The 18,371-nt window shown below is 37.8% G+C and overlaps 1 protein-coding gene and 1 non-coding gene across 2 annotated transcripts in view; both read left to right on the forward strand.

Annotated features, from left to right (window-relative positions):
• Positions 1-18,371, forward strand: part of CFAP47 (cilia and flagella associated protein 47) — a 492,482-nt gene that overhangs the window by 245,985 nt on the left and 228,126 nt on the right. The window contains 3 exon segments of the mRNA XM_077760783.1: positions 5,220-5,306; positions 13,421-13,491; positions 14,872-15,017. Coding sequence (XP_077616909.1) covers positions 5,220-5,306; positions 13,421-13,491; positions 14,872-15,017 — 304 coding nt within the window.
• Positions 4,684-4,768, forward strand: TRNAR-UCU (transfer RNA arginine (anticodon UCU)). Its single transcript has one exon. It is a non-coding gene; the product is annotated as a tRNA-Arg (tRNA).

The following is an 18,371-nucleotide window of genomic DNA, read 5'->3' on the forward strand; positions in this document are numbered from 1 at the left end:
GTAGTGACTTAGGCGGGTGTTTTTTATTTCATGTGGTTTTGAATTAAATTCTAGAATCCTTTTATTTCAGCCTGAAAGACCCTCATTAGTATTTCTTGTAGGGCAGGTATGCTAGTAATGAACTTTTCAGTTTTTATTTGTTATTTGTTCCTTCATTTTAGAAGAACAGTTTTCTTCTATATGCCATTCTTTTTTTAAAAAATGTTTTATTTTATTTTTGAGAGAGAGAGACAGGGTGAAAGCAGAGGAGGGGAGAGGGCGAGGGAGACACAGAATCTAAAGCAGGCTCTAGGCTCTGAGCTGTCAGCACAGAGCCCGGCACAGGGCTTGAATTCACGAACATGTGAGATCATGACCTGAGCTGAAGTCGGATGCTTTAACTGACTGAGCCACCCAAGCGCGTCTATATATTCTCTTCTTTATTGGCATTGTTCTCTCAGCTCACTGACTCTATCACCACATTACCTTCTGTCCTGAAGGGTTTCAGATGGGAATTCACCTGTTAATTTTACTGAGGAACAATGTAGGCATTGAGTCAGTTTTGTCTTGCTGCTTACCATGTCTTGGCTCATTAACCTTTTGACTCTTATTTTCTAGTTTTAGATTGCCTTGGATTTATCCTGAATAAATTTATACTTCTTGGATGTGAAAAGTAACGTTTCTCATCAAATTTGGGAATGGAATTTTTCATCATTTATCTCTTCACATTTTCTTTCTGCCTCTTTCCTATCTTTTCCGTGTTCTGATTAGGCTTAGGTTTTTGTGTGATGGTGTTTCACCGTTTTCTGAGGCTGTCTAATTTTCCTTCATTATTTTCTCTTTTTATTCTTTAGAGCTAATCATTTCATCTGGCCCATTTTTAGGTACACTAGGTCTTTTGCCACTGCAAACCTGCTCTGAGCTCCTCTAATGATTTTTTAATTTCAGACACTGTACTTTTTAAGTCCAAAATTTATAATTGGTTCTTTTGAAAAATTCTATTAGTATTCTTTATTTGGTGGGACATCATTGTCTCCCACAGACAGGGTTGAAGATCTTTCATGGCCTCTGGGGATCTAGAAAGCTACTTGAACCCCTCATATAGGACTCTCGTTCCCCAGATGTTCCTCTGCTCTTTGGGCAAACTCTTGTTTGATCCAACTGCTGTAGGAACCTCAGGTACAATTGCTACTGATTTTCAACTAACATCCTGAGTATTGTCGCTTTCCTTTGAGTCAGGTCAATAAAGACAACACCTTGCTAACTGCTTTTCTTCCAGTGAGCTGTGAGACGCATAAAAAGGTCGCACTGCTCAAGGGTGGAACTTTTTTTTCAAAGAGCTCCAATCTCAGTCTGTCCCCTCATGTTACTGCCTCCCCGTTTTTACAACTATCTTGGTGGCAAGGCTGATGGTTTTCAAGGCTATTGCCAAGCAGTGGTGAGGAAGATGGGAGTTATAACATGAAAGTTACAAGGCCACAGACTCTGCTGTTCTTACTAAGGTGTGACAGTCTTTCTTGAATAAACCCTACTCAGATTGTTGCTAGCCTTTCATGAATTTACCAAAGTTGTGAAAAAGTTCATTTTTACCATCTTTTCCAGTGTTTCTGTTTCTTATATAGAGAAGTGAATATATGGTGCTTCCCACTCTGCCATTCCTTGCCTTTCTTTTTCTGGTAGCCTGGTTTTATTATTTGAGAAATGGTTTTTGGTTTAGATCACACTCTTGCTTCTCAAAGTATGGTCCTTGAATCAGCAAAATCAACATCACCTGGGAGTTTGGACAAATAGAATCTCAGGCCCACTCCAACCATGGGAGGCAGAATCTGCATTTAACAACATTGCCAGATGATTTGTTTGTACATTAATGTTAGAGCACTGCTGATCTAAATCAAGATTGCTCAAAGTTTAGTCCATAGATAAGCTGTTTAAAAGGCATTTGGANCCTGAGCCTAAGTCAGACGCTTAACTGACTGAGCCACCCAGGCACCCCTGGAGAGCTTGTTTTAAATGGAGGTTCCTAGAACCCATGCCAGACTTGACTAAGTCATAATTCATGCCCATAGAAGCTTGGGAATCTGCATTTTGAACAAACACTGCAAATGAGTGTAATACACATTGAAGTGTGGGAACTACCATTCAGAAGCTGCACTAATCACATAAGGTTTTTTTTTCCCCCCACTTTAATGGCAGTTTTTATTTCATTTTACAGTTAATATTTATATTTTATGGAGGACATCTTCATTGTAATTAAGCAGGGGCTTTTTAAATGCTATTTTATCTCAAAATGGCACATGCACACTGTATGAAAAGTTCAATATTTATGTTACTGGTTTAGTCATTTTATTTGTGTGTAAAATTGTGTTATCTTTGTGACACTTTTTTACACAGAAAAAATTATGACCAAAATAAATTGCCCTGATGATTCACCTTGGAATTATAGAAATATAAAGAAACATTGTAAATTTTTTTCTGCCTCATAATTTAATGAGATTTAAATGAGAATGTAGTGTCTTAATTTAAATTAAAATTACTGTCTCGAGAGGAATTCTTTCTACTTTTGCTTAACTATAACTTTAAAATGATATAAGCCAGTCTGGTAGTATGATAGATGTCTTATATAGCTCATAGTTAACAGTCTGCTACAGTTAATTTTGTCTATTTAAAAAATGTTTAGTATTTAATATGAGTGTAATTCCTTATAACCCTTCTATAAAGCTCTCAGAACTACCAACCTAAAATAAAAGGACAGAAAGTGATGTTAACCTTGTCAGTGAGCAAGAATTCTGGTTCCCTTTAAGAGTCCTTGTAGCTGGACTAAGTATCACATTGACATGAAACATATTAACAGGAGAAAATCAAATTTAATAGTGTAAATATGGGGAATCCACCCAGACATGAAAATTCCAAGGAATTTTCCAAGGAACGAAGGAGAAGGGGACAGGGGTCAGGGATTTTAGAGGAAAAGAAGGTACCTCACAGGTTAAGAAGGGCAGATGTTTGGTAATTAGACATTTGCCCTGTCATACAAGATGGGTCACTCGGATAAAATTTATTTCTAATAATAAGGCTTATTCTGGGGAAGACCCCCCCAATTTAGATTCTATTGTATAGTTAAAGGAGAGGCAAAAGTTTCTTTTGAGTCCAAAAGGTCTTGATTATATTAAGCTTAAAATGATCTGCTTGCCAAAGTGGCACATTCTGGGAGTGGGAGCTGTCCTGACCCCTTCAACATTGAAACAGTAGAATGTATGAATGTATTAATTTTTTTTTGTATGCAGTTGTATGTGTGTGTTTTACTGCTAAAAATTTTGATTAATTTTATTGATCTATTTTTATTGTAAATCTCATATTATGAGATAACTTACATAATAAAGCTTTATTTTGATGAATCGTTGGGAGGGAAGAAATTTTTCCTGATCTTCAAGACCTTTCTAGCTGAACTAAGAATCCAATTGCCATGAGATAGAGTAACAGGAGAAAATCAAATTTAGTATCTTACATAAGGGGAATTCACACACACATAAAATTCTAAGGACAATGTGGCAACAAGAGGCTTACATGAGCTAAGAAGACAGATGGGGTGTGAGGATACAAAGGAGAAGACCATTAGCAAGAAGGTGAGAGGAGATGTTTGGAAAACAAAGGTTGTCCTATTTAGATAAATTTTTTTAAAATATATTTTTTTAATGTTTTATTTATTTCTGAGAGAGAAAGGGAGAGAGTGTGTGAGCAGGGGAGGGCCAGAGAGAGAGGGAAATGCAGAATATGAAACAGGCTCCAGGCTCTAAGCTGGCAGTCAGCACAGAGCCCGACGCGGGGCTCGAACCCACGTACCGTGAGATCATGACCTGAGCCGAAGTTGGACACTTAACCAACTGAGCCACCCAGGCACCCCTATTTAGATAAATTTCTTAGGTAGAGAGGAATCTCTGTTAATAGTTCTTTTTCTGTATAGAATCTCTCTTCCATTGTAAATTTAGTAAGCTGAGAGGAAGGTGAAGAGGTAAGCCTACATCTGCTGGGCTTTGATTGATTTTAACTCAAAATAATCTTCACACCAAAGTGGCCCATCCTGGTGTGTGGCCTGTAGTTGTCCCCTACAAAATCAAGTTTGAATAAATGTGTTCTTAATATTTTACAGATTCTCTTCAACTCTACAGATAGAATTAGGCATTCTTGACATGACTCTTCATGACATCTTTGACCCACAGCAAGAGGATCATTTCCACCCTATCTACCACTATAATATGGGCAACCTAAGGCAGAGTGGATAACTGATTCACGTTTCTATTACCAGTATCTAGTCCCACATCTAACATAAAATGGAGTCTCCATAATTGTTTCTTGAATGAATGAGCATTATCTTATAAGTAGGACTGAATTGCTACGTAATTCCCGAAGATGGCATAATTACTAATGCACTGATTAACTAGATATCCTCATCTCATGTCCAGTCCTGAAAGAAACACTTCTCTTATTTGGAAATAAGATTAGAAATGGTGAAATGTATACAACTCTGACAATACATTGAGAGCAGGATGTGATTCCATTTTGTTTGTGGAATATAATATGAGAAGTCATTTGTATTCTAAAGTTCCTTGCTATGAGAATTAGATACTGCCTTTCCATATAATAGAATATTATTTTTTACATATTTCAATTCTAGATCTTTCCTTCTTTTTTAAAGTGATGTCTAGGGGCGCCTGGGTGGCTCAGTCGGTTAAGCATCTGACTTCTGCTCAGGTCATGATCTCCCGGTTCGTGGGTTCGAGCCCCACGTCAGGCTCTGTGCTGACAGACAGCTCACAGCTTGGAGCCTGCTTCAGATTCTGTGCCTCCCTCTCTCTCTCACCGTCCCCTGTTCACACTGTCTCTCTCTGTCTCTCTCTTTCTCTCTCTCAGAAATAAATAAAACATTAAAAAAAAAAAGTGATCTCTACACCCAGTGTGAGGCTCGAACTCACAGCCTGAGATCAAGAGTTGCATGCTCTAACAACTAAGCTAGTAAGGCTCAGTTGCCCTGAGGATCAGGATCAGGTGCCCTGATCTTTTCCTTTTTTAAATATTTATGTTTTGGAATGCAAAATGAGAACATGTGGATTTTTTGAACAATAATTTATTCTGATTCTAATTATATTTTATGAATGAGGGAAATATCTTTAAAGAATGTTTTGTGGTCATTTGAATTTTGTTATAATACAATTCAAAATAAGTCTTTTTTTCCCCATTTATTTTAGTGTCACGTTGGTGGAATCATCAACATTTATCTCTTTGCCATCTCAATTAACTGAATCTGGACAACTCATTAACCACACGAATAATGGGTAAATATGAATATATTTTATGCTCTGAGAATTCTGAGAAATTAGCTTTCAACTAAACTTGTTATATAATCATACAGTAGTTTTCATTTATTTGAAATATTTATATTATACGTAACTTATTCACAGTTAATTCTATTCTCTTATGTGTTACTAGACTACATGAAAATTAAATCAATATGTACTTGATTAAATACAGTGGATTCTCATTATTTGTAGTTGTTATGTTCTACAAAATTGTGGAACTGAGGGAATATTATTCTAGAAGAAATCCTAAATCCTAAAAATAAGCCATGCTGGCAGATTCTGTTTTCTTCACATGGAGAAAATGAGGTTCAGAAGTGTTTAAGTGACTGGCATGAGGCTGACCCACTAACACATGCCGGCATAATGATTCACACCCTGTCCACCTGGTCCCAGAGCTGGATGGAGCTTCTTGAATGTTTGTATTTCTGTCCTGCCTCCTACATCTCCATCCTCTGGTCATTTATGTGAAAGCTAAAGCAGAACAAGGTCCAGTGTCACTTTGTTTGACCTTAACTGGGAACTTGCATGACCACTGAATGGAACTTTTTGCCACTCTACACATGTCCCCAAACAGCAGGGGAAGCTCCATGAATATGGATTTGAGGGTTACAAATCACTTTTAGCGGGGAGACAGATTTGCAAATAACCATAATTTGTGGATGATGAGGATCGACTATTTAAGCTTTCACCTACATTCTGAAGTCTGTATTTAGTTTAGAAAGAAACTTTAACTTTGGAATAGAGAAGTAGAATTCTTAAAAGTTAGATTGTTTTATATTTCTTACCTGTTTTAAACTATAGAATAACTAATGTGAAATAGAATAAAAGCCATGTTGCCAAGGTTAAAGAAAGGTCGACCAAAAGAAAAGAATGCAAATACGTATTAGTGAAATGTATGCATCTGTCGATTCCTGTGTTGTTAGTTCATTTTATATCTTTGTCTCTGTGTATTCCTTGACCACAGTGTCATCCTTTTCGATGCCAAAACATGTCAGGATTTGGCAATTTTGATACCATCGGAATAACCAGTGTTAATGTGATTTGTGCAAATCTTGCTAAGATTAAAATGAGTGTAGTTTTTTTCCAAAAATGAATTGTATTTAAGCCGTTAATTTCATGAGATTATAAGGATTTAATTTATCACGTTTGATTTCTTCATTTGCTGTTCTGTGAGAAAAATTGTTAAAGAAGAAACCATTTTTGTCTCACTGCATTTGCTTTATTGAATGCTAATTACATGCTTAACTAAGGCATTCTAAGTCTTCCTTTTACATTTTGCTTTACTGAATAATAAAATATGAATTAATACCTTGAGCAATAAAACATCATTACAGATACCATATGAATTGTAGTACAATTCCATAGTATTTTAGGCATTTTATGTTAATTTCTTTGGAGTCTAAAACGCTGGTATTGCCACAAACGCTTCAGTAAATAGTTCTAAGTTTTTATCTTTTCAGTCCCTTGCTTCTTGACTAAGCAGCTATAGATTTTACCTGAATGGCCTTGAAATAATTTCCCCACATTAACCACAAATAATTTATAGTATCACACGTTCAAGTGGAGTCAGATCGCATAGCAATGGTATAGGTGTCTGTGAGCCTAAGTAACTCAAATTTGGATCAGTTTAATGAATAGTAAAACTGAGTTCCCCTTTCTTAATTTGGAGCACAGTATAGGAAATCTGTATCCCAAATTTTAACGTAATTTTTCTTCATATAATATTCTGGAATGTTTTGATTAGGTCCAAAGTTCCATAATTATTGAAGCTATAGGTAAAGACATCATTTTTATGTTATGCTTCTCAATTCTAAACCAAAAAGTAATGAACAAGTATTAAGACATTTATAATTTAATATTTTCTGGAAAGGACACTTTACAAACACTCCTCCAAAATAATCGCCCACTCAGAATGAAGTACAGCTTCAGAAGTGTATCTATTGTGATCTCAAACATTATTAATCATTCTTTCTCATATAGTCTCTTCCATTCATATTTATAATACTTTACTTTCACAGTTCCTTGCTCAAGGTTTCCTGTCATAAAATTCACATAAAAATATAGTGACATTGAGTATTGGTCAGAGAGAACACAATACAGCGTAGAGTAGTCCGGTTTCTGTAGATTAACTCTCAAAGAATGATTCAGAGACTTTTGTTCAAACAGCTGAGGATTTACTCCTATGCACTTCTGTGAAGATTGTCAATCAGGTCAAAGGTCAGAGTGACTTACAAAGGCAAAGGCTATCATTTTTCAAGGAAAAGAGATGGACCTTGGTTTGTCCATTTGGCCTCAGCTAAATCCTGAGCCCCAAATCCGCATGTTGGGCTGAAATAGAACAGTCTCAGGTTTATCCCACAGGCTCTTTTTCTACCAGTTCTGAAGAGATTTATTAGAAACACTTATTATGGTTCCTTCTTTTGGGGTCCTGAATGCTTACTCTATAACACCTCTAGGATCCCATCCATGTAGAAGGCAAGTCGTTATTTGCTTTCTCAAGGATCAGCTAAAGTATCCAGAAGCCTAACAATCCAATCCACTTTGTAGGTAGCAGAAAGGAGGAAGCAGAATAAGAGTGCCTTTTCTTTCTCAGGGAAGCTTCCCAGAAATAGCACACAGCATTTCTGATTATAGACAGTTGGCCAAATCTAGCTGGAAGTTAGACTGAGAAGCCATCCTTCTCTACATACACATCAAAAATAAAATGAGCATTTTGGGGCACCTGGGTGGTCACTTGATTAAGCCTCCTACTCTTGGTTTTGGCTCAGGTCATGACCCCGGGGTTTGTGAGTACAAACTCCACATTGGGCTCTGTTGGCAGTGCAGAGCCTTCTTGGGATTCTCTCTCTCCCTCTCTCGGCCCCTCCCCCACGCGTGCTGTCTCTGTCTCTCTGTCAAAATAAATAAACCTTAAAATAAAATAAAAAATAAAATGAGGTTGGTCAGTGAGCAGGAAAGGGCCCATGAATATTGGGATAGGCAACCAACAACCTCCACCATGAGGGAACACAAAAAACAGTTTTTATTTCAAACAGCACAGAAGTATCTAGTATTTCATCATTCTGGCTTCACTGGCATAATGAGGCCTTTTGATCTTTAAATATGTCTTAATAAAATAATACTTAGTAATGTTACATATCCTGTTTTCTTTAAAGCTCTCTTTAATGTTTGTCTTGAATAGATTTCCAAATTCAAATAAAATTTAAGGACATCCATTTTGAATCATGACCAGAATGGAAGTCTGATGTAGTACCCCTATGATTAATAACTTTTGTATGTAATATACCATGCATTAAGCATTATCTCAATAAAACCCACTCTGATCTCTAGATCTAATCAGCAAGAGAACAAGAAAAAGGTTAAAAAATGGGGGAGAAGAAGGGGAAAAATAGTGGGGGGGAGGAAGGGAGGCAAACCATGAGAGACTCTTGAAGGCCGAGAACAAACTGAGNTTTAGTTTTGAGAGAGAGAGATAGAGCACAGGCAGGGGAGGGGCAGAAAGAGGGGGAGACAGAGAATCAGAAGTGGGCTCCAGACTGAGCTGTCAGCACAGAGCTCAGTGCAGGGCTCAAACTCACAAACCGTGAGATCATGACCTGAGCCAAAGTTGGAAGCTTAACCAACTGAGCCACCCAGGTGCTTCAGTAATCTTTGTTGTTGTTTTTTTGTTTTTGTTTTTGTTTTTTTTGAGTGTTTAACAAATATCTCTGTTTTGTTCTTTTTAGGCATGTGGTGATATTGCACTTCCCCAGTTGAAGTTAGGTGTGAACATATAACTTAATTGGCCAATGGCATCTGAGGAAAAGTGCTGAATGTTTGCTCCAAGGGATAACATTAGGAGCCAGTGAACAATTTTTCATGTTCCCTTTCCCTGATATAGTTACTAATGAAGCACGTATAGAAATGGACTCCCCTGTAGCAGAAATTCACCCTATACTTTTCATTAAATCTATGTGTTATGAGGTAGTTTACATTTACTTGATTTACTCTAACATTTGGTACAATAAGAAAGAAAAAGAAAAAAGAAAAGCAAAGAAAAAGAAATGGAGCCCCCCTTCACCAAGAATCTTTGAGTGCATCCTCTCCCTCTAGGATATAATGTGAGCACAAAGTAAACGTGTGCTAATCCACTGAGGTATGGGATGCTCCCGGAGCATGACCTAGCATATGCTGATACTCCTCCGTAGATCACTTCAGTCACTGTCTGCCCAGATAATCACTATTCTCTTCTCAAATGAGCAGTGAAATGCTGAAATTATATTTGAGGTGGCATAAAAAAAGGTAAAGTCTCCTATTAAAAAATTTAAAAATGCCTCTATCTATAAACTCTTTTTAAGTAACAGATACATATAAAACTAGCACATTTGAAACCACATGGATGATAAAACTTTATATTCATCATACATTTTACTCTGTGGGAAAATGATCCTTGAGCGTAAGCAAGAGCAGTTAAGAAGTTTTTATTCTAATTAAATCCACAGGATTATCAGAAGGGAACAGAACAAGAGACTGATTTTAGCCACACTTTAAAATTATATGATGGGTCAGCAGTGCTCAGAAATGAGCACTTTGTAAATAATCTCCTACAGTGATATGACTTGATATGTTTTCCAGCGACATTGAATTATTTATCATTTAATAAAATCTTGCTAAGTGGCCCCTCAAGCACTTAGCTTAGGTGGTTCTTAGTACCAGAGGAATACTGGGATAAGTAAGTGAGAGATCTGGTTCTCAAGGAGCCAACCTTCAAGTAGAGAAGGAGAAACAAATCTACATCAGTGGAGGCAACTGTACAGGGCAGGATGCATTCAGTAATATATGTTGACAAAAAAGAAAAAAAACGGTTCTGTGAGCTCATTGGCAAGGAATAGCACTATCTAGGTATCATAGAGATCTAACTGGAGAACAAGACATTGAAGGAGAATAATGAGGTAGTAAGCACTTTTTTCTCGTGCATATACGATACTCTCCTCTTCTTCTTTATCCTTCTTTATCGTCTACAAATTGGGATCTGAAACATGAGTAGGATTTTGATGGCCTGAATCTAGAGCAGAGGAGAGCTTTCCTGCAAGTATAAAAGGAGCTGGGGAAGAAGGAATTGCTGAGACAGTGGAGGTGGGGACGGGCAAGGGGAAATACAAGGCATATGCTTCTGCATATGGATTGTAGGAGAGTGTGAATGAAAGTCGAAAAGGTGTTGAAGTGTTTATCCTTCTGCTTTGTAATTATTTCTTGCAGACCTACTTTGTATGACAGACTGTATACTCCATGAGCTCCTTCATTCATTCTTGTCTCCCAGAGTAGCTTGGCGGAGAATAGCCTCCCACGTGAAAGAAGGCCTGAGAGACATTTTTTTTCTGAGTCCTGTTGCTTGCTCAAAACCCAGAAAAGCTGTATTGTGCATGGCCATGATTTTAAAATATTTCATTTTACTACAATGAGTAATTGGTGACGGTTAGACTTAGGCATATCTCCAAGGAAAGATGAGTGAATCAAAGGCCAGATGTGTGTACTAAGAGTAACAATCTGCCTTGGTCCTCTTGTTCTACATTAGGGTTTCATACCTGCTTTTAATGTCACCATGCTCTTTGGCAGCCTGATGAAGCCTGTTCTACTTCACAGAATAATATTTTTAAGTGCTTAAAATAAGATGCAAGTGTTACAGAGAATCTTAATCCTCCCAGGCTGCCATCACAAAATAACATAAGAAATGTNATTTATTTCCCACAACTGTGGAGTCTGGAAGTCCAAGATCAAGGTGTGGCCAAGGTTGCTTTCATTCGGAGGCCTCTTCTCTTGATTTGTAGGTGACAGCCTTCTTGCTATGGGCTTACATGACCTTTTTGTGCTTACATAGAGAGAGTGAGCTCACTGTTCTTTTTTCTTGTAAGAGAATTCATTGTGTTGTATCAGAGCCCCAACNTAAAAATTATAATATACTAAAATATATATATTTCTTCACTAACATAATACACAATAAGATCTACTTTGATTTGGACACAGCCCTGAATACTTGCCCAGGAGTAGCTTCATGAAGGCTTATAATAAAGATCTTCCTTCCCTATTGGAAAAGATTTGAGAGGGAAGTCATTCTTGCTGCTGGTTTATTCTTGCTCTGAATTTTGAATATTCTTGTTCAATGTCATTTTTTCTTTATATTTTATTTATTTTTGAGAGAGAGTTAGAGACAGCATGAGCAGGAGAGGGCCAGAGAAAGAGGGAGACACAGAATCCGAAGCAGGCTCCAGGCTCTGAGCTAGCTGTCAGCACAGAGCCCGATGTGGGGCTCGAACCCACAAACCGTGAGATCATGACCTGAGCTGAAGTCAGACGCTCAACCGACTGAGTCACCCAGGCACCCTTGTTCAATGTCATTTTGATGATCTTAGCTTGAAAAGAGCTGTGTACCACCACTGGAGAGGAAAAAGGAATGTCATCCCTTCATACCTCATAACTAGGATTCACTCCCTGACTTTAGCCTACTACTCAATTAGCAGAAAATATTCCATTGCTTGATCTACAGCATTTTATATAATTATAGCCTCTTTTCATGCTCTTTCTTCCTTAAGACCCAGGGTTTAAAAATGCTCCCTCTGCCATGGCTTCAACAGTAATTGATGACCATTTAGGAAAATGATAGCATAGACTGAGGTACAAGGAGTAACCAAAGGTGGAATTAATTTTCTGTTCCGTTTTTGAACCTGCAAGGTACTAGTTTTGTAAACAAGTTGAGTTTGTGACTGAATTTCTAGACTTAGGAACATTGATCAGGTAACATAGAATTTTCCTGAACCAAATTATTTTATTAAATTATTTTCTGATGTCTCAATCGTGATCATCACTAATGCAACTAAGGCATTAATTAATTGATTAATGCAAAAATTGCATGTTCAATTTTTTCTGTTTTTACCATAAAAAATACAGGTAACTCAGTTTTTCTGGGTGTTGAGAGTATGCTTTGAGCATGAGGCAACTCTGATTTATTCAAAAGGTACTTTCATTAGCTCTTCTTCAAGAAATAAGAAAAAGGAGATGAAGCCAAATTGCTCTGCTTTTCTATTCATTATGGAAAAAAAATGACTGAAGGGCTAGAGATTACAAGTATTGAACAAAATGAAGTTCTGAAATTATCTGAGGTTTTTAATCAAGCATTCTACCCAAAGCTCCATTATCGAGATGACGGTGGAACCCTGCATTGAGAAATAAGCATTCTTTGTTGCTCTTTCCAATCTCTGCATAGTCTCCCTTATAAATGCTAAATTATCTGTCTAATATGTCTCTGATAGCCTTAAAGTATCTATCAAATGTTCAAATTACATAAAATATTGAACTGCCAATTAGAATGCCTGTGAGTTGAGGTAAAGCCGAGAATAATTACAAGATGTGGTAAAGGTTATTAAGACTATTGTGAAGAGAAAAGGCAGTGGAGAAAAGGAATCAATATGGTTAGAACTTTACTTGGAAATAGTCCATATATTTTAACAGCATCATATTCAGACAAAAGCAGATGACATGGTTTTCTTATTCTCAGAAAAAGAATCAGGCAGACAATATCTGAGAGCCCAGATGCTAATTGCCAGCTTGTTGAGCAAAGTAATTGTGAATATTAAGAGAAGAGCAGTTTGGGGGAAATTGATGGGTTCTGGAAGATATGGAACCTTTCAAGGGAGGCAGTTGCTGCAGGCTATGGTCTGCTAATTAATTTTCAGAAATGCAACGAGATTAAATAGCTGCCCATATCTCCTTCTGTCCTTATTGGAAAGAAGCAAATTGGAAACAGTAAGCCAAGAGAAGAGAATCTTTGAAAAAATCAAGTTCTAGAAGCACTTTTGGAGAGAATACCTGTGTAGTCCTCGGTTGAGACCACTACTTTTGGGTCCCAGGATTTTATTTATTTTTTATTATCAAATGATTCTTNTTAAAAAAAAAATAAAAAATAAAAAAATTTCTGAACCAATATAAACATAAAGGTGACTTATGAAATATGTCTGTGGTCTTTGCAGATCATTTAGGTAGCCATACATTTTAAGGATCTGTCGGATTGAATTCATTTGTGTGGTTCATGTTGTTCTCCTCTTTACTTATGACAGGGACGCTGGAAGTAGCCGTGAAAGTGACAGTGCTGAGGGTTGTTGGCATTTCACAAACGCCTTAAAAACCTGTGAGTACCTCAAGGAAAAGCTTTTATTTGTTTTCACATCTGACTTTTATGTGCATAGCATACTAGTGAATGAAATACTCAACAAAGCCTGGTTATGACAATAGACAGAACGGCGAGCCCTGGGGATCGCTGGCGGAAGGGGAGGCCCAGGTGCTGTCCTCAGCCTCTCCGCTCATGACCCTTTGCAGGACTCCGCCCACATCTTTCTTTTCACCACCTGTCATGGCTTCCTTACCCATACAATGAATGTACTTAGATAAATGACTTTTATGTTTCTTTTGGCTTATTCTGAACTTCCTAAATCCATTTAGGTGACAAGTATCACCGTGTTTAAAATGATACGGAGAACACAGGTTTACTTTGTTTTGCGAAATAACTGTAGATTTAGAAACTATGAATGGAATATGGGCAGGACAGTGGATTTGGGATGTTCTGGTTATCTCTAGCTACAGAACAAGCCATCCCAAATGTCGTAGCATTACACAATTAAAATGTATTAGCATTATTATCTCTCACACTTCTACAGTGGCCTCAGCTAGACTCTTCTTACTGAGGGTCTGTGGCGTAGTTACAGTCAGACGGCGGCTGGGCCTTGAGTCGTCCCAAAGGCGTCCTTACTCACATGCCTGATGGTTGATACCTTTTGGCTAGGACCTCAGGTGGGGCTGTTGGCCTAGACACTTACATGCGGCTTTTCACGTGGCGTAGGCTTCTTCACAGGTTGACGACTTGGTTCTAACCGCAAGTTAGCCAAGAAAGACGTTTCGAAGAAAATGTATTACATTTTTGCTCTAGTGTCAGAAATCACACTGTTGCATTGTAGCATACTGCTCATTAGGATCAAATCACTAAGACTGCCCCACCCTATCACCATATTCACAGCAGTGTTGAAGAAAAAGATACATATATATGTGTGTGTGTGTGTGTATATGTATATGTCTATGTTTATTTGTATATATACATATGTGTGTGTGTATATATATATTCTTCAATTACCAGTTGAAGCTATTACACCCTGTTGTGTGAACTATTATGCACTCCAGAGAAAAAGTTGAAGATGCTTGGATGAGCGCTTTGCCATTTATATATGTATATCTGACTAATGAAGTCACTAATACTAGTGAAGTTCCCTTTGTAACGAAATTATTTGTTAGGGAATCTTTAATTGGTCATAATTACACATTTTATATGATCTCCAGCCTGTGCTGGCGTCACATGCACTTTCATTACAGGTACATGTGTCACCTAGTTTGGCGTGCTAATGCTGTAAATATTTTTTTAATTCATTTCAAAACTTTAAGCACTAATTGAAACAGCTGCTTTATTTGAACAGCACTTATGAAATGGTACGTAAACAGGCTCTGCTTCATGTTTTTGTAGCAATTAAGTCCAATTTCATCAGAGAGTTCTTCTGTTCCACACATACTCTTCACCTGGGAGTGAAAGGGACTTCAAGCCTGCAGCTCCTGTTTCTTCCCTTTGACATGCACACACGCTACTGTGTCATCATCCTCAGCAACAAAGCGGTAAGAACACAACTGTGGCATGGGCTTTCATCATGGGCTGGCACTTTAATTGAATAATCAATGCAGGTGACATGAAGGCAGTTGAAGGTTCTCAACAGGTAACATAGATAACAACGTAAGCCTGTTGTTGCTAAACAAAGAGCTTATCCTCACAAATAAGCAAAAAGTTACACTAGTTGCGGGTATACTTTATAACAGCTGCCCTAGGGGTGCCTGGGTTGTTCAGTCGGTTGAGCGTCTCACTTCAGCTCAGGTCATGATCTCACAGTTTCTGAGTTTGAGCTCCACGGCGGGCTCTGTGCTGACAACTCAGAGCCTGGAGCCTGCTTTGGATTCTCAGTCTCCCTCTCTCTCTGCCCCTCTCCGGTTCATACTTGGTGTCTCTCTCAAAAATAAGTAAACATTAAAAAAAATTAAAGAAAAATATAATGGCTGCCTTAGAAAGTCCTGTGGGAGCAGACTGGCTGCATGCCTAACCTTGCTGTGGCTCTGTCTGTGTTAGCTTTAGGTATTTGCATAACAAATAGCGAAACACTGAGGGGCTTAAAACAGTACACATTTATTGTGTCGTGTTTTCCTCGGATCAGAGGTCTGAGCATGACCTAGATGGGTCTTCTCTTTAAGGTCTATTAAGTCTTCAGTCAAGGGATCTACCACTGCTGGATTCTCCTCAGAGGCTCTACTGAGGAAGGAACCGTTTCTAAGCTCTGTAAGGTTGTTGGCAGAATTAATTTTCTAGAGGCTCTAGAATNTTATTTTTGAGAGAGAGAGAGTGAGAGAGAGCATAAGGAGGGGAGGGGCAGAGAGAGAGGGAGACCCAGAATCCGAAACAGCCTCCAGGCTCCGAGCTGTCAGCACAGAGCCCAACACAGGGCTCGGACTCACAAACCATGAGATCATGACCTGAGCCGAAGTCGGATGCTTAACCAACTGAGCCACCCGGCTGCCCCAAGGAGCTTGCTTCTTTAAAGCCGGCAAAGGAGAGAGAGATGAGTGAAGGAAAAGAGGGATGGAAGAACAGAGAAAGGGAGGAAGAGAGGCAGAGAGAAAAAGACAAGACAGCCTTTAGAGGAAAGGTTTAATGGTATTATCCCCTTCCAGAAAGAAATTGCCATGTGTTGACCTGAGGAGGGAATTTCTAACCCTCAGAAGATAGCCCCAAATATATCAATTATGTACCAATGATGTACTATATTGAATGCAGATACAGTGAAATAATGGTAATTAGAAAGAAGTATTATATTGACCTGGTGTCTACAGAATCATTTACACATGAAAAATAATATAGCCTATTAAATTTGTAAAGAAAAGTGTAGCTGTACTTAAAATTACCATTTAGGAGGAAAAAAATGCCATTTTATATTTAACATTATATATTAATGTTATATTTATATTTAACATTAGTTAAATCTTATTTTTTATTTTCCTTAAGGAGTTCAGAATTTAACTCAATTGCTCTACATGAAAATTTGTGAAAAATAGTAACTATAGTGTGACTAGTAGTTTAATCAGATGCTTCATAATCCCTTTTTTATATTCATTTACAATATAGTCCCAGAAAATGCTAGGGTTAATTGTCAGTAGCATAGTAAGGAGGCTGATTGTATTATTTCAATTAAACTATTAGAATATTAATAATGTATATGTCTATAAAATTTGTCTAAATTAATCAAAATATAATTACACTTATCTTGGCATCTCAGCTTATTGCAGCACGTCTTTTGATTACATATATTTTGTTGTTGTCAGAAAAAATAGTAAGAACAGTAATCATGATATTATATTGCTATCAACTAAGAAATAACGCCCTTAATCTAAAGTATTGCACTGAATTACAATGCCTTATGTGGGGAAACACATCTATTAATTTACACATTCAATTTATTGCTAATTATATTGAAAAATGCAATTACACGCTTAAATAGATAATCAGACATCCAAGTCCACCTAGTTAGCTCCTGTTCTTATTAAGTGTGTGATAACTGCTTTGCCATTAAGAACCACCTGTTGAAAACTGTAAAGTAATTAGGTCTCAATTTGATAGCTTTCCATGTGTAAAACAGAAAGAGTTCTACTACCACCGCTATCAAGGAAAGTCATTAGTTTCATTTTGGCTGTTCCATTTGAACTTCCAAATAGAAAAATGAGATGACTTATATAATAGGTGTTCGAAAGTATAAACAGTTTACAAAACTTCCGTCAATGTTCATAGACATTCTTAGTTTAGGGGAAAACTTATAAAATCCCTAAAAATTCATGCTATCCAACGCCAGAATGCTAAAGGCGTTTCTGCTCATGTGTGAATGGGGGCAGATTGAATGGATGAAGCTAGAGTAGAAACAAGACCCAGTCCTTGAGGAATTGCACCTGCTGGGAGGAGGGCTTGAGAGACCCACACACAATCACTGCATAGTACAAAGCAGTGTATTAACACAACCCTGGGGCTCTGTCTTTACCATCATGCCTGTGTGATCGTCTCCTCTATGTAGTCCTGGGTTCCCAAATAGGAAACCACCCAGTATTGCTGCCGTCATCCATGTGAGAAAGGCAAGGTCATCAAGCAGGGATCCTTGACCTAGAGCCTGTGTGAAGACTGGATTCCATCCAATTGCAACCATTTGCTGTGGCCTAAGCAGCCCTCTTTCATCAACCCATGAGCTTTTATATGGAACCAAACTAGACTTCTTCTCCCCTCTGGGAGTGTTATCTTGCAGTCCTTCATTGTCCTTTTCTGTCTACAGAACTTGTCAGAACAAATAGAAACCAAAGCCCAGGTATTGTTGACTTGAGGACGGGAGTCAGCATCCCTGAGCAACTTATGGGGATTGGCCCAGTCCCACACCAGGGCTCCAGACACTAAAGAGAGTTTCAGCCTTGCCAAACCAAATAACAAGTTGACAGAACAAGGGTGCCTATGCCCAGGTAGAAGAACTGGCAAAGCCTTCTTAAAGATTTATGGTCTACAGCAGTTTAGTCTAAGGCTAAATCTTACCAGTTAAGTATGTCGTATGACAGTCTGTCCATCTCCCTTATGTTTGCATAAGTAAGTAGAACCACTCATGTNNNNATCTGACTTTTTTTCCCTCATTTCATTCTCCCCAGTCTTCTCTGTCTTTCTCTCTCTGCTGCTGCAGAGATTAAGCTGGCAGTCTCTATCATGTGGATTTTAAAAATTCTATAATCAAAGTACAACTTTTTTCAATCATTACTATGTAGACTTTAGCAATACTGGTTTTTGTTTAATCTTATTGACTATGAGAGTAAATAAATTATGCTAATATCTTTACATAATTTAAATTTAGGCAAACTAATGTCAGTTTTATGAAAGTTTTTTTTTTTTTTATATCTGGTAGG

The sequence above is a fragment of the Crocuta crocuta genome, unplaced genomic scaffold, assembly GCF_008692635.1.
Source record: "Crocuta crocuta isolate KB4526 unplaced genomic scaffold, BGI_CrCroc_1.0 scaffold696, whole genome shotgun sequence".
Taxonomy (NCBI): domain Eukaryota; kingdom Metazoa; phylum Chordata; class Mammalia; order Carnivora; family Hyaenidae; genus Crocuta; species Crocuta crocuta.